General features: G+C 43.6%; 1 protein-coding gene across 2 annotated transcripts in view; it reads left to right on the top strand.

Annotated features, from left to right (window-relative positions):
- Positions 1 to 24563, top strand: part of ANGPT1 (angiopoietin 1) — a 240888-nt gene that overhangs the window by 193321 nt on the left and 23004 nt on the right. For both annotated transcript variants that reach the window (XM_083186694.1, XM_083186695.1), the window contains exons 6-7: positions 9195 to 9296; positions 11976 to 12142. In XM_083186694.1, coding sequence (XP_083042820.1) covers positions 9195 to 9296; positions 11976 to 12142 — 269 coding nt within the window. The remainder of the gene's footprint in view (positions 1 to 9194; positions 9297 to 11975; positions 12143 to 24563) is intronic.

Raw genomic sequence — 24563 nt, 5'->3', positions numbered from 1 at the left:
TATAATAGTTTCCATCAATGAATTTCTGAGTGTACACCCCAGCAAAAGTAGATTGGATTAGCGAGTGCCTCCTAACCCGCAGATATATATATATATATATATATAGGCCAGATATAACTACATAGTTTCAAATTAGGACCAAGAAGGAGTTATGTCTCCCAACCATGCATGCCAAGAAAACATCTGCCAGGACTATATGGCAACTATAATGAAGCCGCTTAAGACTCGCTGCCATTCTATCGACTATGGGCTACGTACTCTGTGCCCGCAGAAGTAACGGAGCCTGTTCATTAAACAAATTATAATTAGTTGACATGCTTATGCGTAACTAGCCGCCTTGAGTGCCAAAACCGAAATATAAATCAAAACAGCGTACAAATTCTCAGTGTAAATTTCCCCCTCACTGGGTACCAGGATCGGTAACAAATGTTAATCTACAATTCGTGGACTCTGCCTTCATCCTAGCAGTAAGAGAAGAACCATCGAGATCATAAGCTGATACATCCATCCGGACCGCGACCATCACCTCGACCACCAATGTCTGTTATTCTTCATCATGTGTACAGCATCTGAAAAAAAAAAACAGGGGACACAAAAACACGCACTTCCTTCCAAAAAATGAACAGTCCTGGCAACAACCCTTTCTATGAAATACTGACGTGCGGCGAAGCTATGCCCACGAATTGCATACAGCGTGGCCCCACCTATAAATCGAAAAACCCAAGAGCACGGTTGTAAAATGCCTGTGATTAACTAAATATCCTGTCTGATAACAATAATTTATAAATAATTATATAATTTATAAATAAAACTAAATAGCTGAAAAGGCCATAACAATAATTATAGGATTAAGTGCCTTGCAAATATATGCAGCTTTAAAATACACTGATAGGTTAATTGGCTTCCAACAAATCTAAACCCCAAATGAAATACGTGTGCGTAGACATACGGCAGAGAACACAGCCTACAGGCCCCACTGAGGCAGGGCCCAACAAGAATGCCCAAACATATCTATGCAAAGTGCGCGGACCATGTGTGCGCTATAAAATTAACTGACAACAAATACTAATAATAAAAATCAGTTAATTCGAATGGGTATACCTGTGTATACTTAGAAAAAGGTTTGGATTGCTGTGCTTAGAAAACTGGGGACTGGGCCGATCTAAAGAGGGAAATGCGCTGCGAGGCCTTTGAACCAGACAGATGTCATTACATATGATTACATATGACGAAACCCACGGTACAAAATATGTTCAATCTCAAAAATATTAACCCTAGATCTAATATATGTGTGTAGAGTGCCAGCTACCTTTGCACAGGGACTGCGTGAATGTTACAAGCATCCTTGCAAAGTAAAGTTGTGAGTAAAGTGCGCTCTAAGATTTGCTAAGAAATTAACTAATAGAAATTGGTCACCCAACACTAACTGTACTAATAGTGGGCAAAATAGGCACTGTTGTTCTATTGAAACATAACTGTACAGTAAATATAAATGAATACCAATAAGAATCAGCTACAAATTGTCAGGTATAATTGCGTACCCTAGTAAATAAATATGGATTACTGTTCCCAGAACAAAGGAATGGCAGATATAGAGAGGGAACCGAGCTCTGAGATCACACTGATTGCACGGGCCCGACCACAAACAATGCTCCAACGTACGAAGCCTGTACCACCTCCTTGCAATCAGGTACTCCACCCACACTGCAAAACTACACATTAGGCAAAATCGATGCCAACAATATTGACCCTAGAATGAATGTGTGTGTGTAGATTGCAAGCTACACTGGCTCAGGGCTGGTGTGAATGCTACAGCACTCCCCGCAAAGCGCCGTGTGTTAAGTGCGCTACATAATAGCTGTAAATAAATTAATAAATATAAATAATCACTGTCACATATTTTCCTTTAACATAATATACTAAGGGTGAGCAAAACCGGTACTGTTGGTGAACTGACAGCTATCTGTTCGGTGTATATAAATAATATTGCTTTATATTGCCAGGTATACTTGAGTATAATAGGAATTAGATTTGGAGTGCTGTGCTTAGAAATTTAAAGAGGGAACTGCGCTGCCGGGCCTTTGATCACATATGCGTACCCTATGGCAGCCTATGAACTAACCAAGAATGCATTAACAGAACCTATTACTCTTAATAATATAATAGTGATAATAATATTGCTTGCGAATGGAGGCTATTTGCATAATCAAGGAGTTTTGCGGTTTAATAGCATAACCACATCACCAAAGTGACCCCACTGATTCATAAAGAATTGATGGACAAACTAGTAGTCCACACGCAAAATTGCTGCCACCACTATACATAGGCAACAGAGAGGGTATGTGTGTCCTTAAAGTGTGTCCTGCAAAATCCATCTCTACACATGCTCCCAGCAGGGGACATATAAGAATCACTTTATACTCTGAAATCCCTGAACAGCCAAAGCAGCCAGGGAGCTATAAGGATGCCTCCTATACTGTATGCCCATAACAGCCCATCCCCTGCAGCTCTACCTGAGCTGGCTGAGCCCTGACACTGTACTGGCCACTATAATCCTGACTGTAGTAAGGTGAGGCAGTGACAGCAGCCTATAAGGAAACAACAGGGGGGTGAAATCCTGACTGGGATGGAGGCCTGTACCATTATAGCCCACTGTGACTAGGATGGAGGCCTGTACCATTATAGCCCACTGTTAGAGGGGGGAGGTAAAATGGTGCTGACCTCTCCTACACTCTGTACCCATAACAGCCCATCCCCTGCAGCTCTACCTGAGCTGGCTGAGCCCTGACACTGTACTGGCCACTATAATCCTGACTGTAGTAAGGTGAGGCAGTGGCAGCAGCCTATAAGGAAACAACAGGGGGGTGAAATCCTGACTGGGATGGAGGCCTGTACCATTATAGCCCACTGTGACTAGGATGGAGGCCTGTACCATTATAGCCCACTGTTAGAGGGGGAAGGTAAAATGGTGCTGACCTCTCCTACACTTTGTGCCCATAACAGCCCATCCCCTGCAGCTCTACCTGAGCTGGCTGAGCGCTTACACTGTACTGCCACTATAATCCTGACTGTAGTAAGCTGAGGCAATGGCAGCAGGGCTTCTGGCACAATAGCCTAATAAGGAAACAACAGGTGGATGTAATCCTGACTGGGATGGAGGCCTGTACCATTATAGCCCACTGTTAGAGGGGGGGAGGGAAGTAAATATCTCCTGCTATAACCAAATATTCATAAGCCCCCTTAAATTACCAGAACAAAAGGGGCAGCATAAAGGGGGAAAAGAAGGACAGCAAATAAAGATAAAGGCCAGAAATGAAAGAAGGAAGATAGACATAGGAAAAGTAATATGACTCAGCAATATCATCCAGCTCATCTGACTGACTATCACTATGAGAGAAAAACAGAGAGAAAAAGAAGCTAGAAAGAAGGGAAATATGGAGAGAGAAAAGAAGGATAAGGTACAGATAAAGCTGATGAATATGAGTCTGAGGGCCTTATTTTGGTTCATTCTTTCTGACAAAATCCTTCTTAGATGGACAAAACCATGTGCACTGCAGGGGGGGCAGATGTAACATGTGCAGAGAGAATTAGATTTGGGTGAGTAATTTTGTTTCTGTGCAGGGAAAATACTGACTGCTTTATTTTTACACTGCAATATAGATCTCACTTTGAAGTAAAACCCCACCCAAATCTAATTCTCTCTGCACAGGTAACACCTGCCCCACCTGCAGTGCACATGGTTTTGCCCATCTAAGAAGGATTTTGTCAGAAAGAATGAACCAAAATAAGGCCCTGAGAGACTGCACTTATCTCCTCCAACGAATCTGACTGAAAAGAGATGGAACCTTCTAGATCATAGGCATATATCAGATGTAGAGCCACTCCCTTGATATTCCATCAACCAATCAAATCAGTACTCCCTTCACACAACGTTCCTCCCCTTAAAAGCTCAACCCCCACAAGCCAGTGTATATGATTCCTTGTTACATGCCCATGCTGGTAAGCTTATGTTGCTTCAGATAAACTAGTTATCCTCTGCAATCTTTACTTGCATTGAGAAATCTATGTAACTCTAAGTTACTTCTAGGTTTGGGCCTACCACTGCCACAGACGGCCTTGTTCCCAGCGCACCTGAGTTATTGCTGGTTTCTACAATTTCTACAAATCAGTCCAATACTTGGTCCAGTTATAGCGTGCCATTCACATAAACGTCAACTTTTCTGATCTCAGGTTTCATCATCCGGATTGTTATCATAGTAACAGCTACTAAGCCAGGATTATTTTTGTACGCTGGTCCGACTGCTTTGCTACTGTTGAATCTTTATTTTATGAAGTTCTTTTTGCTTATTTAATATCATCTGAGAAAGTGTTGGGGGCTACTAGGGTTCCAGTGAAGTGTTAGATTTACAGGCACATGTAGAGCATCTTAGGCGCTGCCCATCCGCGTCTGTAAATCACCCAACTGCACCACCGTACATGTATTTAGGTGCTAAGAGGTAGAGCCAAGGATGGCCAAGTTCTGCTCCTTGTATCTCTGTGCCACACACACCTCCTGCCTAATTCCTCCTGGACTCATTCCAAAATTGTAAAATGAGGAATGAGGACGAAATACAGTAGAGCCTTGACACGTTTAATCCTCGGTGCAAGATGAAAACACTCGCTAGTCTACAATAACACTTCAGCTCCCGGCCAGGCCATTTTTCTGAAAGTGCTCAAGTCAACATTCCCAGGTCAACTCTTCTAGATTTATTTTGGTAATCCGTTATCTCAACAGTAGCGCAGATAATCAGGAAACCCTTGTTTAAACACCAAACTAGCTTTTAAACAAAGGACCGATTGGAAATGTTTTACAGGATTTGCTCTGCCTAGGTTGCATCTTTCAGTTTAAGGTTCAACTGTGGTTATAGCTGCGGGGGCAGATCCCATGGCTATAACTGGGTAAAAGATAGCCGTAAATGACGACAAGCCAGTGATGATACGACAGAGCAGTTAACGGATTGGTGCACAACCTTACACATTCAGTCATTTATAGTTCTGTCCCGCCCACACATTGCACTGTAGGGACTGAGGGTGGTATGTACTAAGCGTCGCATCCAGTATGCATTATATCCTACCATTTACCGGATACGTTAATCACGTTGGTATGTACTTAGAAATGTGCAAATAACAGGTCTCCTGATAAAAGCTGTCCTGTTTTTATTTTTCCTATGAGTACCAATGTATGTGTTTTTTTTTCCTGTGGGGATCAATGAGTGTGTTTATTATTCCAGTGGGGGTTACACCATCCGAATTTCACTACTCCCACCCAGTACCCAGGCCCTTGTCAGCTCTTGACGGACCTTGACCAGCCCTGCATTTCAGTTTCAGTTAAATTTAGGAATTATACTTATACCGTAGTTTACCTACTCGTGTATTTGGAAACCGTGGAGGGTATTTACACTTGTGCAGAACATGCGGACTTGCTGAGTCGGTAACGCTCTGTGATGTCTATCCAACTGTCAGAACGGAGACATTCCCTTTCTTAGTATGGACTGTTTATATGTCTTGGTTATTTTGTGTCAATATGGATTTCGGTTTAATTTTTGTAGCTGGTTTGTTGACATACTTCAATAATAAGTCAAAAGTGTCGACACTCTTGATAAACATGTTAAATATCTGTATCAATTGCCCTCTTAATCTATAAGGGATACGGTTATTAGGTCGATGAGCATTGGGTCAACACCATTAGGTTGAAATGCAGAAAGGTCGACATTTCATTAGGTCGACACAAGCATTAGGTCAACATGGTCAAGGTTGACGGTCAAATGGTCAACATGTGGTTTCTCACTGTTTTTTTGTGCCGACAGGCGGTATTTTATGCCCCACCATCCACTAGGGCGTGGTGGGAGAATATAATAATGTGCCCAAAGCATGGCAAACACAGCGAGTCAGGCGAAGGGATGCGGTTCTCCGTTTCTGTGTCCATGCCGACTATGTCGACATTTGGGTAAATAAAAATCATGTCCACTTTTTGACTGTTGACCTTGCCCATGTTGACCTAATGCTTGTGTCGACATAATGCTTGTGTCGACCTACACCCATGTTGACCTAGACCCATGTCAACCTTTCTGCATGTTGACCTAATGGTGTCGACTCAATGCATGTCACCTAACTGCTGGAGACCTAATGATCCATACCCATCTATAAGGCATATTCCTTTATACTGTTAAAACAGGGACATAATGAATATCTATGTAGCTAAACATCGGCTGCACGGCTATAGGCATAATGTTTGCATGGCAACCCGGCGATCAAATATTCTAATTTGCTTTGCGGAGATGTAAATGAGGCTGACGGGCAGCATAAATTACAGGATCTTATATAATGTGCCGTGCGTGGCGAATACAAATGAGGCTTATAGAGATTGTCTATAGTACATGTTCTGGCAATGTCAGTTAGTACGTCGCTTCACTGCTAATGATCATATAGCCAAACCTGTCCTCAAGATCTACCAACAGTTCCCGTGTCTTAGGCAACCTGTGGATCTATAGTAGGAATGACTGCAGCAGGTTTGAAATGTGACAGTTAGTTGTGACCACAGCTGTGCACCGGCTAGGTGATTTGGAAAATGTGGACCATTGGTAGAATTCGAGGACCGGTTTGGCCACCCCTGATGCATAGCACACCCTCCCATGCCCATACCAATCAATCAAATTCAAGCTTAATACCATTATGAACTTCAAGCTTAATACCATTATGATAGGGAGATAGGGGCTGCTGAGATTTAGGGCGGGATGCAATGCCGCCCGATTTCACCGGTGGAGCGGACTGCTGTCCAAACTCGGACATTTTTTTAAAGAGGCAATCACATGTCAAAACCATTAAATCCCTCCCTTAGTTTTCATTCTAGCACCCTGCATCTTTCAAAAACCCATCTAGTTCCTCTTTCTTGCCAGTGGTGTCGCTCTCTGTTATTTTGCTTCTAGCACAAACTGTCTGTATTTAAGAAGAGAGATACATACCATACTTTGCTAGAAAAGTTTTATTGTTCCTCAGTGAGAAAAACAAAATAGCAATCTAGCAAATATGATACCTTTTAATGGCTAACAAAAATAAATGTTGTTAAAATGCAAGCTTTCGAGACTTCTTAGGTCTCTTCCTCAGGCATGGTATAACAAGGTGTGTGAAGAACCACATATATATACACAGCAGAGTAGGAACAAGATGTGATAGATGGACATTCTTAAGATCAAAACAAAACAAAATAACAGACAAAAACTTAAGGCAAGGATGAGGTCCCATCGCCACACAATAAAAGAAAAAAAGACACACTTTCCTGTGGCCAAACATTTCTGCAGCCCAGGACACAATCAGGATCATATGAAAGTGATTATACTAAAAGGAAATTTCAAATCACAAAGAGACAGGAGGGTCTGGGAATACAAATTAATGACAACGTTTGACACCCTTAACACAGGACTGAATCTATCCGAGGGATTTATGGCCCACTACAACATCTGAGGAGACTGGCCCAGAGAGAGTGAGGGCATCGGAGCTCTAACTCTGGTCTGTCATCAACTTAGAGACAATAAAACTTTCACACTACTTATCTACAAACCAATTAAGGACTCAATTTACAAGCTCATTCTGTTATTTTGTTTTGTTTTGATCTTAAGAATGTCCATCTATCACATCTTGTTCCTACTCTGCTGTGTATATATATGTGGTTCTTCACACACCTTGTTATACCATGCCTGAGGAAGAGACCTAAGAAGTCTCGAAAGCTTGCATTTTAACAACATTTATTTTTGTTAGCCATTAAAAGGTATCATATTTGCTAGATTGCTATTTTGTTTTTCTCACTGAGGAACAATAAAACTTTTCTTATCAACTGGCTAACACGGTACCAAACTTTTTTCTTTTGACTAAATACTTTGCTAGAAGCACAACAGCAGAGAGTGACACCCCAGGCAGGAAAGTGGAACTGCATGTGTTTTGATGGTGCAGTGTACTAGATTAAACAACTAAAGATTTCCAAACCTATGCAATAAGGAGGAAATGTCCCTTTTGTGGAGCAGCTGGCTTTGTGCCTGATTGGGACCAGTAATATTCACTGCCAGTGTTTATATATCGGATGATAAAACGACTGCGTCACTTGATATTACGCAGCCCTCAGCAGTAACGCAGCATAGCCAGATAGCAGCCCAGGGTATACAGCAGCGTAATACTGTAGTGTGTAATTAGGAAATGTGATTGATTCGGTTTTCCTAGTCATTAATAGAAAGGAAAACAACCTACTGTACCATGCAGGAGATTATAAGTGAGCACCCAGCTTGCAGCATGTTACTAAGCACTGATCCCAGACACATTCCAGATATCAGCGCTGTGGGAGTTTCCCACTATCTGCGCAGAAATAACTCAGCAAGTGCAGCAGCGATTGTTCTGCCGTCCATAGTAGATTTATAGCAGAAGATATAATACACTTCTGTTACACGTCTTAGGCCCTTATTCTGATCTGGGCGGTACGGCCCGCGTGCGGCCGTACCGCCGATGTTTTCGCTCTGCACATGCGCAGAGGTCACTCTGCGCATGTGCAGGGGAAATCGCCGCACAAAAATTTTAAACGCCGCAAAGGGGGCGTATAGGGGCGTGAGGGGCTTAATAGCCTCATTTACCTATGAATACGCCCAGCGTTTCATGGGCGTTCCCATGCAAACGCGGGGCGTATGCATGGTAATGAGGCTATGACGCCAGTGATGGGGGCGGAAAGCTGACATCGCCGGATGTCAGCTCTCCGCCCCCATACAAGCTTTCACACGGACGATTGTCCGTGTGGTCTAAGCTTGCGGGAGCTGCTGGAGCGTGCGGCCCTGCCTTCGATGGTCGCCGACCATCGAATGCAGGGGGCAGCTCCCACCATGGTGGAGGCGTACGCCCCACCATTTTCATGCGGATCGCCAGCCGTCCGCGTACGGACAGCCGTGGCGATCCGTATTGTAGGCGGGGATTGGTTTGTGCGGCCGGAGCAACGTATGCGGCTCCGGCCGCACAGACCAGAATAAGGGCCTTAGTGATGAATTCTGCGACATAGCCACGAGCTCAGAATGTTCTAACACGATGACTGCGATCAACAGTGATCGTCAGGGGGTGGGGGGGGGGGGGGGGGCGTGTTTACATCTAAAGGTACTTATACTGTGTTGTCCACTTTCTTTTAGGTTTATTGCAACATGGAGTCTGTAGGTGGCGGCTGGACGGTGATTCAGCAGAGAGAGGACGGGACGGTGGATTTTCAGAGAGGATGGAAAGAGTACAAAATGGTGAGGACATCATATACGGATGTGTACAGGATATGGCCACTATGTCGACACTATAAAGGCTGAAAAGGCCTTAGGTTGACACATGAAACAGCTCAACATATCTAAGGTAGACAGGGTCTCGTCTCCCGACAGGTGCACAGGAAGAGTTGAACAACCGTCACATTTTCCAGAATGAAGTTGAATTGTGATTGGCTGCCAATGTTTTGCCATAAAGCTCCAAAACGAAGTAACCAATTAGAGAGCCCGTTTATTTCTGCAACTCTACAGACCAATAGATGCAGGACTCTGAACGCTAGGGTGTCTAGGAGACCCTATAGTTGCACCGGATTCCAGCGAGTATGCAGAGGTCTCCAGGAAAATGGCGTGGCAGACATTTTTCTGGTGACTTCCCTGCTGCTCAGTGGATCTCAGCCTGTCAAAGAACATTGCAGGGTTATGTGTGATGCTTGCAGGCAAAACATTTTGGATGCTGTTGGTCCTCATTCAGACCTGCTCACACGTCTGTGAATTCACAGGCCGGGGCGATTATCGCTAGACTGCGCATGCCTAGACTGTAGCACTCATGAGCGAGGCCATTCTGCGATAAAATCGCCAGAGTCCCTGAGCTGGCGCAGACTGGCGGAGAGGCGCTCCATATGATGGGGACGCATGAGTGTCTCACAAGCTTGCATGTCCCGTCAGCATGGCAGCGGGGAGATGATTCCCTGCCCATCTCCGCTTCAGGGAGACGAGCAGGGCAAGTGGGGGCTGGGGGGGAGCAGCAGGGAGCTGGTGGAGGGTGGCGACGGGCTCTTTCAGAACGGGCTCTGCACACACTGGAAAAAAATAATTCATTGGGGAGCGACTTGGATCGGTGTCATTTTGGCAAGCCATTTGCAGCCGTGCACATCGATTTGCAAACTTCTGCAGAGCCGGATTTCACTCTGTCTGGGCTGCAGGACTGAATTAGACCCATTGTTCTGATACAACAATCACTGACGTTCCCAAGCTCTCCGGCAATGTATTATTTTTTTTTTTTTTACTTAATTGGATCGTTTTCCATGATAACATCTACAATTTACTTTGGAACCACTTCTGTCCCCTGCAAGTAATATCACACAATAATCGTGCCTGTTATACGCCCGTCTTTCATTCCTTGATAAATGTTGCCGCCATAACAATGTAGTATTTTTAGAAATAGTCATTATACAGTATATGTACGATCATTATTTTACGCTTGAGGTGGCAGCTCAACGAACGGAGAAAAAGCAGATACTGGTAAATATAATTGATGCCAATTTTAGATATTCTGATTACGGAATTGCAGAAGAATTACTACATTTCATAAAATTGCCCTATGTACTTTAGCAAAGCGGTTTATATTTACTTAGCTACAGTTGTTAAATAAGGAACATTTTGTTCCCATTTCTAGCAAAATTGTGTCAAAAAAAATCCTGTATTTTAACAAATGCAAAAACAAAATAAAAAATGATGCAAAAAAATAAATAAAAAGAAGCCCCCCCCCCAAAAAAAATAATTAAGATCTTTGGGTTTATGCGCTAAGCCTTGGAATGAAGATAAAGGGTAATAAAAATCAACAATGTTTTAGGCAAATGGGTGATCTGGTGCACCCCCGGACCACCCCCTAGTTTTGCCTATACCAAAGCAGGATTTCTAGATGGGGGTTTCCAACTGCAATCTCCAACTCTACGGAACATTGGAGCAAGAGCGGGAGTCTGGGAGAGCGGTAAAATAACCTATTACAGACCCTGGAAATTAATGTAGTCAATGGATTCTGTATGGAATACAGTATTAATATCTAACACTGCAGATGGTCTGTAGTACAGGCTGTTTCATGCATTTATATAATATAAGTGCTCAGGAAAAAGTTACACATACCATAATAATAAATACACAAACATAATAGAATCAGTACTGCACTTTCTAAGCTCACATTCTCCCACTCCATGGTACGGCTCCTGTCTCTTCTCCCTGGTAGCTGCTCTCTAGTCCAGTGCAATGACTGACCTTGTAGCGTGCATGGTGGTTCCGATGCACTCATGCCGGGGCCCATAGTGTGCATTCAGAGTCGTAAACATTTTTTGTCTTACCCATGCTCCCTGTCTGTATCTTCTAGGCCCACTTTAAACAGCATAATGCTTTACTAATTGCCCTTCAGTTACATTTGAATGTCAGGTGAACTTGATCATTATAAGTGAGGGCAAAGCTCTTTAATTAAGTGGTGGAACAAGATAATGTGGGGTCCTGGTGCAAAATTATATTTTGGACCAGGTCCTTTAAACAAACGTGATTTGTCCAGCAAAAAAATAAAACTAAGAATAGAAAAATGGGTCAGTGGGGCCCTTACGGAGCAGGGCCCCTTACAGAATGGGACTGGTGGCCTGCAATGGCTTCATCCCCTGTAATACTTGGTTGCTTCATATAATATTGGATTCCTGTGTTTTTCTAGGAAGCCTTTGTTTCGGTGGATTAAAATAAAACGTTGCTAGCAAGCAGAAGTTATTTCCAAGTGTCAACAAGCAATTTATAAAGTACTTTAGTGCTCATTGCCAGTGGTAGTTGTGTTATGCTTTAATGATTGCGTATATAAAATAACACATAATGACCTTGTAAAAAGAATTAATAAAATTTGTGTGCTCTGAAGATAAATAATATTTCGCTGAACTGATTTTTCTCTAGGGCTTTGGCAGCCCATCTGGTGAATTTTGGCTGGGGAACGAGTTTATATTTGCAATAACCAGCCAAAGGCAGTACTCGCTGAGAATCGACCTAATGGACTGGGAAGGGAATCACGCACATTCGCAGTACGACAGGTTCCACATAGGGAACGAGAAGCAGAATTACAGGTAAGACGCGTGATATATATATCTGTCTTCTTTCCCCATGATGAAATAAGAATCCACAAGAACAATGACAATTGTGTATTGTCTCATAAAATTTACATAAAAATATTAATTGAACAAAGTGTGATAGAGCGTCTGGGAAGACGGGAAAAAGTAAAGAGTATTTGGACGATATAAAGGCATTCCTATGACATTTAGTTCTGCTTATGTTAAACTATTAAGTGTCTTTTAAGTTTATATTCAGAGTCTAAGCAACCATTAGATGGACCCGGCTGCAGCTTAAGGCTTTTGTATGCCCGGCACCACTAGCAATTGACAGTTTTGGCAATAAGATGTTTTGTATGCTATGAGTAGGACTGGCCCACCAGGAGTTTTACTTAGTCTATGTTGAAGTGGTGCTCAGCGCCCTGCTCCTCTAATTGTAGCAGAAGTCAACAGATTAGGTCCCAACATGACCAGTACAAAGGGAATACGGAGACTCTTCCTTCCTAATTCCTCTTCTTCTTCCTTTTCCTCCTCCTCTTCTTCTTTCTCCTCTTCCTCCTCCACATCTACTTCCTCTCCCTCTTCTTCTTTCTCCTCTTCCTCCTCCTCCTCCTCATCTTCTTCCTCTTCCTCCTTTTATTATCCATTTTCTTCTTCTACTTCCTCCTCTTCTTTTCCTAACTCCTCCTCTTCATCTTTCTCCTATTCCTCCTCATCCTTCTTCCTTCTATTCTTGTTCCCCTTCCTCTTCTTTCTCCTCTTCCTGTTCCCCTTCTTTATCTTCTTTTTCCTCTTCCTCCTCTTTTTCTTCATCCTCTTCTTCTTTCTCCTCTTCTTCCTCCTCTTTTTCCTCTTATTGTGCAAGTATTTTTAATTCACTTCAATCACTGCCCGACTCAAGATTATAGTTCCACATCCTTAATCCTGCTGCCCAAATAAAAGACATAGGGGCTTCCCAAATACCCCTTTATATCATCGGTGTACCTATAATGGGTGCAGGGTGAGTGGTACACATGAGCCCCTGGCTTCAGTAGGCTGACATCATAATCCCTGCACCCATGTAATTATAAAAACTTCTCTGGTGGACAGCATAAGCCAACGCTGCCAGAGCAGCAGAAATCACGTGGTGCAGCGGCCATTTTTCCTGTCATATGCAGTAGAGAGAATTACTGCACCATGTTCTTGGAGACCTGCATATGTGCTGTAGAGTCTCCTCTACTGCCAGAGAGGCAGGGTTCTGCCCTGTGCTTGGTTTTCTCATAAGTTGCCCCTGCTTCTAAGAATATGCAGGTACAACATTTTTTTCTCTGGTGCTGAGAAGTTGGCGGCACCACTGGCGCACACTTCCTTATCTGTGCTATGCCCTGTTATTTTCCAGGAGAGCCTGCTCCTGCAGCGCGGTTCAGCACCAGAAAATTTCCGGCCATACCACAGAAGTGGTTAAGCATTGAGTATATATATGTCTTTGAAACCACAGTATGACAATTACAGTAATGTAATAGTTTAATCCTCCTTACACAGTAAATGGAATATATACAGTATAGTTACTAAAAGTACATTTTTAATAATTTTCATCGACTTCAGAATGATTAATATTGATTTTAATTAATGTTGCAAGACTAAAACACATTTACTAACATTTAAAAATAAATAAAATCATCTGTTATTACTTTTATTGTTATTATCGTTTATTTATAAGGGGCCAAGAATGTTCTGCAGCACCTGACAATACACAAATGAGCAAAAAACAGATATCGAACATGGTACACGGTAAATAAGGATAGTTGCATTAGGGGACAGGACACAGACATAGTTATCAGGGTGGCAGAGATATATATACTACAAGAAAAGCAGATGAGGAGAGAGGGCCCTGCTCGTGAGAGCTTACATTCTAAAGGGGAGGGTTAGACAGACAAGGGTGAGACAGGAGGGTGGGAAGCGCTGGGTCATCCAAGAGTAGACAGCAGAGAGACAGTTGGAGATATGAGTGAGGATAGCGGGAGAGAGATCAGGAGAGGAGCGGTAGATTACATTATTAATTATCAGCATAGATGTGAGTGAGGATAGAGGGAGAGAGATCAGGAGAGGAGCGGTAGATTCCAGCAGAGAGACAGTTGGAGATATGAGTGAGGATAGAGGGAGAGAGATCAGGAGCGGAGGGGTAGATTTCAGTATTATTAGCATAGATGTGAGTGAGGATAGAGGGAGAGAGATCAGGAGAGGAGCGGTAGATTCCAGCAGAGAGACAGTTGGAGATATGAGTGAGGATAGAGGGAGAGAGATCAGGAGCGGAGCGGTAGATTTCAGTATTATCAGCATAGATGTAATAGTGAAAGTCGAGTGAGCGAATGAGCTCACCCAGAGAGGACGTATAGAGATAGAGAGGAAGAGGACCAAGGACAGAGTTTGTTATTAAATGTTTATTACCTCAATTATAATTGATCTGGAATTGATTAAAATCTGCCTTTAGTAAATACATGCCACAGGGGTAAATAATCCAATTTACAGTCTCAGTAAAAACATTTATGGCATAAAATGATGAAAAATAATGAATGAAAAATAATAGTAAAAGTAAAATTAAAACACACAAGAATATATTTTGTATTTAAAAAAATAAATAAAGTGTAATTAAAATAATGTGATGTTCTCCAATGCGTTCTGTGGAAGGAGGACATGGCCTGAGGAGGGGACACTCCAATATAAAAATTGTGAAACACTTTAAAACCTCTAATTAAGAAATGGGATATTGGGAAAAAAATTGGAAAATTCCTCTAGAAATCTTGCTTTTGTCCCCAGATAATGTGACAAAATGACCTATAAAATCCTCCCAGGCTGCAGTCTTAAGTCTGACGATCACAAAACTAAGGAGAGAGGCGTCCTTGTTGAACTTCATGCAAACGGCAGGTGTTGACCTTCAAAGACGCCACCTCCTCAAGTTCACCTGAGGACAGTCGCTATTGGTGTGTGGGTGGTGACGGGAGTAGTAAGCTCAGGTTTTGCCTAGGGTGTCCTAAAACCTTGCATTTGTCATATTGTAGTGACCCAAATCTCTCTCTTTATTTTTTGGGTTAGTGTCCCTTTAAATATTACTTTTTTTTTCAACAAGCTTTATCCGGACGGACGGCTGCATTTTTCTTTTTTTTTAAACTGCTGAAGACAAAACGCACCCCATCAGCCTCTCTGCTGTCCGCTGACCCGTGTGCTCTGGTCCTCTGCTTTACAAGGCCTCTTGGTGATGTCAGACAAGTCTAAATCAACTGGAGTTTCTAATGAGCCAGCAGTCAAGTTCCCAGAGTCTTTATCTAACATAACCTCACTTTTCTGCTCTCTCCGAGTTATCAAGTACCAGACTCTTTAAAGTGAATAAGCCATTTTCAAGTTGAAGGGTTTACATCCCTGCTGCAATAATGCCTCGTTTATTGGCAATTTGTTCTTAAACCCATTCTAATAGAAAATGACTTTCCGCCCTGAAAAGGTTACTATAGGGACCCAAATCCCCGGGACTCTACGAAGAAGCATCTCTTTCTCATGTCTGATTCCCTAACACTTTCATAAGTGATGGCTTCAGAAAATCAAGGCAGAAATCTGGTTCTGAATTCTAAAACACCTACCCCCTTGAACCGCCATTGTCTCTTGGCTGGTATCTAAGAAACTCTTCTGAAGAATCTTTGGGAGCTAGCGGTACAAACAAGAGACTGGCGGGCACTATGTTAATGCGTTCCCAACTTGCTGCGCACTGCGGATAGCTGCAGTACTGTATGGTGATCTTGTGAGTCACATTTGCTCATAGTTTCGGGTTGGAGAATGGAAAGCTTTTAATAAATTATAAAATTGAAACCTACAAATATTTAAAAAGATTTATATTCTCGTGACAAATTCCTAAAAAGTTGAGACTGTAAAAAAAAAAAGTGAAAGAACATTTACTTAATTCAGAAGCTCGATTTTGATTCTATTATTTTGTTCGGATTGGGGAATGTTGGGGGAATCCTTTTTTTTTTTTTTTTTTTTACCAAGAGAAGTGAACCTACAATAAAATAATTTATATAAAGCAGTTTTCCATACACATGAAAAGGGTAGGATGCACCAACCACATCCTGCCACTTACCACCACATGACTAATTGCTTATGTATTTTGTAAGCTTGCAGCAGGGCCCTCTTACCTCCAAGTCTGTCTGTTGTTACCCAGTTTGTTTTATCACTGTCTGCTATTGTAAAGTGCAACAGAATCTGCAGCGGCTCTCCGTCCTTTGTAACAGCCGCCAGTCCTTGCACTTCCGGATTTACGATCTGAGAGTCCACTTGCACATAAGCAAATCTGCGCCGTGGCTGGGGGAATGCTGGGAGGAACCCTCTACAGCAATGATGCAGAAAAAACCCATAGGCTTTTGCTGGAGGTACCCTCCACTTCAGAAACCCGGCAGCCTGTTCATAGTACATAAGGGAAATGCTGTCAATTTGCTGCATTAAAAATATGACTCAATACAGGCTGCTGATGCACAGCTTTTTTTGCCACCGATGGACGATGACTTGGCCATTCAAAAATAAGATTCTTCTCATTATTAGCTTTGTCATTGCACAGTTGCACCTCTGCTGTAATCAAAAACATACAGGATTGCATTGCCACAGAGAAGCACATGCGCAGAATGAGTCCTGGGCATGCACATTTTCCCTGCCACCAGGGTCTGAATCAGGCCCAGTGCTGAATGATCCAATTTTGAGCAAGATGAATTTGTCAGATACATGGCTTCAATATTTCTTCTAGAAAAGACCAGTATTGAAGTCCGTGGCAGCAGGGCTTAAAGTGGTCCTGGAGAGGTGGTGGAACTCCTTTCCCCTAACACTGACCCCCCACCCCCTATTGGGAAGAGCTTAGACCAGTGCCAGGGGATCATATATACATTACACTGAATGTAGTGCCCCTGATTCATATTACACCACATACTAGTGCCCCTTCTACACATAATGTCCACAGTAGTGCTGCTTATACACATCTGTTGCTGTCAGTCCAGCAGCTTCCCCTCCTCCGAGTCCCTCCAGCCCTCTCACCCTGTCATCCGCAAACACAGAGCCTGCTCCTCTTAGTGGCATGTCTTCAATTCAGCGGTGGTGACGACATGACATCACATACGCCGTTCCAGAAGAGGAAGCCGCTGTGACCGGTTTTTCTGTTGGAATTACTGTTCAGGGCTGTGGTAGAGGTGGAACTCCGTTCCCCCCCACACTTTACCCACTGCGCGGCAGGCTCTAAATATGGGAACCTGCCTTAAGAGGATATTGTTCCCGTCTTGTGCTACATATAGGTACTACTTTGCAAAAACAAGCAAACATACCACGTTTTGGTGAAAAAAAAGGGTATGTCCTCACGTTACACTACTCCTCCTAGAAAGTCATAATCGTTAAGTATACTTCTGATGATAGTAACGAATGCTGATATTCATTTGCAGTTTCCAGTTCTCTTTGGTGTATGGTATCAATACATGTACTTGTAGCATTTCCTGTTCATCCATTGACAAATGGGCATAACTAAGGTGTTGCGGAGTGTGGCACCACACATAACGCAGCAGGGTAGCGGGGTATGTTGGTGGCATTTGTTATTTCTCTTCTTAATTACTCTTACTGTTAGCTTCCGTCATCTTGAAGCCACACATACTGTATTCTAATCATCCCTGGCTCCTCCCCCCAACTTTCCCTTCACTAATACCTATACAGTATTCATGAACTTAACTCGAGAGCTCTATGTTGTTCAGTCACACTGGGCGGGATTCTCTATTACAGAAATGCGGTAAAACCCCCGTTATCCGGGTTTTTACCGCATTTCTGTATTCTCTAACCCCCCTCCGCAGTGTCACCACTGCGGAGGGAATCGCCAGAAAAAGCTGGCGGTTCCCTGCAGAAGCCTATGGGCTTCTTACCGCAGCGCTGTGTAAGGGATCCGTCACGGATCCCTCCCAGCATGCCCTGCGGCCGGCGCGTCAGTCTGCGCATGCGCAGACGGACTCCCGGGTCGTAGACCCGGAAGTCCAGCAACGGCGCCGCATCGCAAGGGACAGCTCTTACCGCAAGAGCTGTCCCTTGCGTTAATGACCGCATATTTTAGAGAATATGCGGTCATTAGAAATGCGGTGGCCGGCGAAGAGGGCTGCGGATTTGAGAGAATCCCGCCCACTGTCCTTTATTACATTTCAAGAGGCTGACATTATCAGGACAAGTGGCTTCATGTAGTTAGAAATCTTATAGTTGTATGCAGGATCAAATAGGTCAATGAGTTCAGTGCCAGATTAAGCCTTCGGGGGGCCCGGGGCACCTTAGACAGGGGGGTCCCCTTGCACTTGTAATTACTGGCCGCAAACTGCATGGGAGAATATTATACTGTCAAAAGATAGAGTAAAGGCAGAATAAACTATAAACTTGGTCAATGGGTAACTGCAGCGCATATATATATATATATATATATATATATATATATACACATACATACACATACATACATACCACATGAAAAGCCTGTGTTTGTCCCTCTGCACCTTACTCTGTAGGAGACCTCACAGTCCCAGTGCTGCCTCTGAATAAAAACCTCCCATGACTAAGCTGCTGCTGCTGTTCTCCATGGGCCTGAGAAGCATGTAATGAGCTCCACCAATCAGAGCTCAGCACAAACGTCTCCGCCTCTGCCCTCTGGTGCAAAGTGTCATGGGACTTAGTCAACTCCCAGTAATGCACTGCACACTTGGCTCCCGATGCTCAGCACCATTAATCACCGTCACATTGGCAGATAGGTGAAGCTGCAGCACTACCCCACTGTCATGCACAAAACCATTAGCTAAAAAAAAAACATTTTTTTTTTTAAAATACATGTCAACCACAGGGGGCCCCTAGCTAGAGGGGGGCCCAGGGGAACTGACCCCTTGTGCCCCCATTATAATCCGTCCCTGAATGAGTTGGGTATTTAACTGGAATGCAACAGGTTATGGGTTTGAATCCATACCCAAAACTCTGGAGTTATGTAAATGAATGTGATATAAAGAGGATTTGTATCCAAGTCCATGGACTTTCCCTGGAATCTGTTTTCTCTATCCCCTCCCTTATGTCTCTATTGGAAAAATAAGGGGTGGTGCCAATTGTTATTTTGTAATAGGGCACCGAAAATTAGAGATACGGTTCTACACCTTGTTATGACCATTGTTATTGCTATGGAAACACAAAGTAAGAACTTCCGCAAGGCTGCTTTACAGACTGTCAATCATTAAATAGATGCCGCTATTGTAAAAATCCGTTACAGCTGTCACCTGACATTCGACAAATCAAATTGTAGGACTCGATGATTGCCACTTATGTATAATGTAACAAAAATAGGACGGACATTCCAGGACACATAGCTGGGTACTTGTGGATTATCACGGCTCCCATCGCATGCCATCGCATGCCATATATAGTTTTTGCAGTTTTTGTCAAAATGGCATGCAATCGCATCGCATGCGATTTGATATGCGATCACATGCGATTTTTCACTGAAAAGCATCCAAATTCATTGGAATTAGTATGAAACATGTTCAATGGCCCCCAAATGGCATTTTTGAGGCTGTACCACCCCCACTATCAACGCGAACCCGAAGCGTGGCGAGCGTAGCGAGCCCGCGGGGGTCGGCGGTATGCGTCCTATGACCTTTTCATACCCCCACTATCCACGTCGGCGTGGAGTTGAGAATAGAAAGTGTGGCGAGCGTCCCCTCACGGGCTTCACAGGTGTCCGCGTCCCCTCGCCACGCTTCGGTCTCGGTGGCTCGCTGCGCTCGCCACACTTTCTATTCTCAACTCCACGCCGACGTGGATAGTGGGGGTATGAAAAGGTCGTAGGGCTCGCTGCGCTCGCCACGCTTCGGGTTCGCGTTGATAGTGGGGGTAGTACAGCCTCAAAAATGCCATTTGGGGGCAATTGAACATGTTTCATACTAATTCCAATGCATTTGGATGCTTTTCAGTGAAAAATTGCATGCGATGCGATTTTTTCATGTACGATGGCCATCGTGGGAGCCGTGATAATCCACAAGTACCCATAGCTGTATATTTGTTTTAATCTACATTGGGCATAAAGTCAAAAGACTAACTAAAGTTTGGATAAACAATTTCCGCGGACTTATCACAATAAAGCGGCATTATAACGGCTTTGCTGAAGGTTATACAGCTGATCCCGAAGAGAAGGAATAATAGAGTTTCTTTATGGACACACGCTGTTTGTTAGATAATTTCCCAGATATTTCGCACTCGTTCACCGTGACTTACTTCTTGTTATTACAAAGATCTCCAGGTTAAGAATTCAGAATTAAATGAAAAGCTGGCTGGAGGGATTTGGTTCTACCCCTGGAGAATTCTAGCGGTGACTCAGGTGTCCCTCATACTAATATTTAGTATCAGGGATCTTCATATAAAAGGTCTGTGAGGTTGGGGGTATAATATGTTGTCTTTAAGAGACACTAGAAGGTTAACATGTTCTGAAAGGCAACATAAATGTGATGTCGACATGTGACATGTCAACCTACAGATGTATCGACATTATTTTGCTATTTCAACATATTGCATGTTGGCTGTGAATGTAGATATATAATAAGGTTTCTTTACTAAAGGTGGCCATACATCAGAAAGATATTGTACCCAATCATACAATCTCAATTGATTATTAAGGTGGCCATACATCAGAAAGATATTGTACCCAATCATACAATCTCAATTGATTGTTAAGGTGGCCATACATCAGAAAGATATTGTACCCAATCATACAATCTCAATTGATTATTAAGGTGGCCATACATCAGAAAGATATTGTACCCAATCATACAATCTCAATTGATTGTTAAGGTGGCCATACATCAGAAAGATATTGTACCCAATCATACAATCTCAATTGATTATTAAGGTGGCCATACATCAGAATGATATTGTACCCAATCATACAATCTCAAGTGATTGTTAAGGTGGCCATACATCAGAAAGATATTGTACCCAATCATACAATCTCAATTGATTATTAAGGTGGCCATACATTAGAAAGATATTGTACCCAATCATACAATCTCAATTGATTATAAGATGGATTGTATGCAGATTGTGTGCACATCTTCTGTACACAATCATGCAGCAGATGGATTGTATGACTGATTGTATGATGGATTGTATGCAGATTGTGCGCACATCTTGTGTACACAATCATGCAGCAGGTGGATTGTATGACTGATTGTATGACGGATTGTGAGTAGATTTTGTGTCCAAAAACCACCAAGGACTGCCAGGGATTTCAAGGGAAATTGTACACAATCATGAGCGCAATCGATCTTAAGATCGATCTTTCTGATGTATGGCCAGCTTAAGATGGGAGTTTTTTTTGTTGACGATTGGATGTTGCTATGGGCAACCAATCCGATTCTGTCTATTATTTTCTAGAAGGTGCTAATTAAATAAGAAATAGATTCTGATTGGTTAACCATAGAAACATCCCATCTTCAATAGAACTCCCTTCTTATTTATACCCCATTCATACCACAAATGCCAGAGTCGCTCCCAGGATTTGGATGTGGGTCCATTCCAGGAGTGACCCGTCACACGGGGGCGGGTTGGAGCGACGGCGTGTCGTCGTGGAGTGGGGCTGGAGGCAGCACTTGGACAGGGCCGGCTCTACCATTAGGCAGCTTTAGGCAGCTGCCTAGGGCGCCAAGATCTGGGGGGCGCCACCAAGTCTGTGATGTCTATGAGGATCCTTGTTGTACTTAATGCAAATGGCAGCTGTGGAACTTCTAACACCTCACTTTCATACTTTCCCTTGAGTCATATTTCCCTGCTGCCCCCTCCTCCTTGCACTCTGTTGTGGGTGGCAAAGGTATGCCTCCAGGGAAAGCAGGGGACTTGCCCACCCTCACTGAGGGCTGGGAGGACCACCTGATTTTTGGGAGCCTCCATGCCATTCTGGAATTTTAGGCAAGTATGCCTTAAGGGGTTGGAAATTGGGTATTGGTGGCAGTATGGGTGTGTGTGTTGGGGGGGCGGGGGGGGGGGTACGTTGAAGTTTTGCCTAGGGTGCTGAGAAGCCTTACACCGGCCCTGCGCTTGGAGCTGACAGTGCTGCCCCCTCCATTCTTTCAACGGGACCCAGGTCGCTCAACCCGGGTTACCCGTTCACACTGCACCATACATCAGGAAGCAGCCCTTGTATCTAGCAGGGTTAAAATGCTAGAATCCCTTTTATGTCATTCCGGCGGCATGTTCATCACCCCCGTAGATGTTGGCTGTGTCCGGAGACCGAGCTGTCTGTAGTGCTGCCTCTTGATAGGAGCCAGGTCCTGCAGGAGAATATCACACTGCAACAGCTGGCTCCTTTCACTGCGGAAGATCCGGCAGATTGCACCCATCTCCTTGTGACACCGCTGGATTGGTGTATGCAGTTTTTGCTATGGGTCTCTCATAGGTCTAACTAATGTAATTGCTCTAATAAAAAAAAACATATATATATATATATATATATATATATATATATATAATATAAGTTTGTTTTCTCCTCCCCGGGAGAAGCCAGGTACGAGGCTTAACGCTGCAACTTGCGGGTCTGTGGATTGGGGGAGGGGCTATAATGACACAAAATTATGCTATTCGCTGCACTTTAGCCCCACCCCCTCGCTGCTGACCCGCAAAATCCGGTAATTGTTGTCGTGGGGAAGGGGGTGCAGGAGACTTGCCCACCTTTCCGGGGGGGGGGGGGGGGGCAGGAGGGGGACCCAATTTTTGGGGTAGGCAAGTATGCCGAAAATATGCATAAAAATAATTATATAAAATGTATTCTTACATAAAACCCAAAGCTGTATAATGAAGGGCTTGTCCCCGGAGTTCCGTATGAGAGCGCGGTATATAAACGGGCAGCAATCAGGGGTTTCTTTAACTGATGCCAAGAAGCTGAATCGTGTAACAGTCTGTTAGTGGCATATAATTATTCCTGGCACATTGTATTACTTTGTTCTGTTTATTCAGCAATTTTTTTTTGTGGTTTGTTTAATGTGGACATTTAATCCAAATTCAGAATATTATTAGTAATGTGTCTTCCCAGTAATGCAAGATGCGTTATTATGAAATTGCGATAAATGTTGCTGTTTTCGTTCTGCAAAGGTCTGAACTATGGGCCCTATTCAGACCTGACCTCTGAACCCAACGATCAGGTTTATTGCCACCTCGCCATAGTCGATCCCCACCGCTGTGCACACAGGGGCAAACCATTCACAATTACTCACCGTACAGATAAGCCACACTTAATTACTCTGTTTGCCGGGGCAGGGATGCACGAGCATCGCACCAGCTTGCGCGTACAGTCCAGCAAAGGGGTCTGAATCAGGCCCAGTGGGTCTAATTCAGCACGGATGGCTAATTCGAGAAAATGAAATACTGATTGATACTAAGCACTAAGACTTTTCTCGCTGGGTTGTTGTGTGATACATTTTATGGTGAAGTGTCGAAGCTGCTATTTCTGGAGGCTTTTTATAATATAATGACGGTTCGTGCCTTTGGGTGGTGACTCTGGGGTATGCTGTAATGAAGGCACTGACAGACAGGGTAATAACTGGGATATTTCCTGTGTAAAGCCTTGAGTTACACGTTCCCCTGTATTATGTTACACAGTGTGGTATAATCACTGATGTATTTGTAGTGTGTAACACAAGAACAATGTGCTAATTATCATCTAGTACAGGAACACTGACACTATAAACTAAAGTGCTCCCATGGTGATTCATGTATCAGTTCATTAATGCATCTATATATGTGTGTGTGTGCCTCCGGATACACAAAAAGTATTATATTTATAAACAAAGGGAACTTTACTTTTTCTTAAAGTATCCACCCAATGAGTCTATACAAACTTGCAGTCGCTCGAAGCACTTGGTGGACCAGTCAGAAGCAGGAATGTCTTCTGCGTGCTGGATGAAGGTCTCCACTGCAGCTTCTGGTGACTCCAAATGGATCTCCCACAATTTGTGAGAAGATGAAGAAGTTGCAGCGGGTCATGTCTGGACTATATGGCAAACTCCTAAGTTTCTGGATGCGTTAATAGCCTTCTCCCAGAAATGGCTTCCAGTACTTGCAGCAGGTGTTGTTTGGCCGACCAGGCCCCACTGCCGCTGCATAAGTGGTATGGTAGCTACATGACCAGTCTTGGCTATAAGAACAGCCACCATCTGCTTGGGCGATGTTGCGCTCATGTTGGAACAGTTGTGGCAGCGCACCTTTGTCTGGGGTCCACTGAGCCCACTGTTGTCTTGTCTCGGGGTCGAAACTGTAGATTTATGACCCGCGGTAAGGGGGCGGAGCTACCCGTGTGAAAGGCTGCCTGCCACACTACCAAACATCTGCCCCCCGCCGCCCGAATTCCCTTGCTAGCATGCAAGGGGATGTGTACGTGAACATATCT

Source organism: Crinia signifera, chromosome 5 (genome assembly GCF_055691185.1).
Source record: "Crinia signifera chromosome 5, ASM5569118v1, whole genome shotgun sequence".
Lineage (NCBI taxonomy): Eukaryota > Metazoa > Chordata > Amphibia > Anura > Myobatrachidae > Crinia > Crinia signifera.
This window is presented reverse-complemented; position numbering and strand designations above follow the sequence as displayed.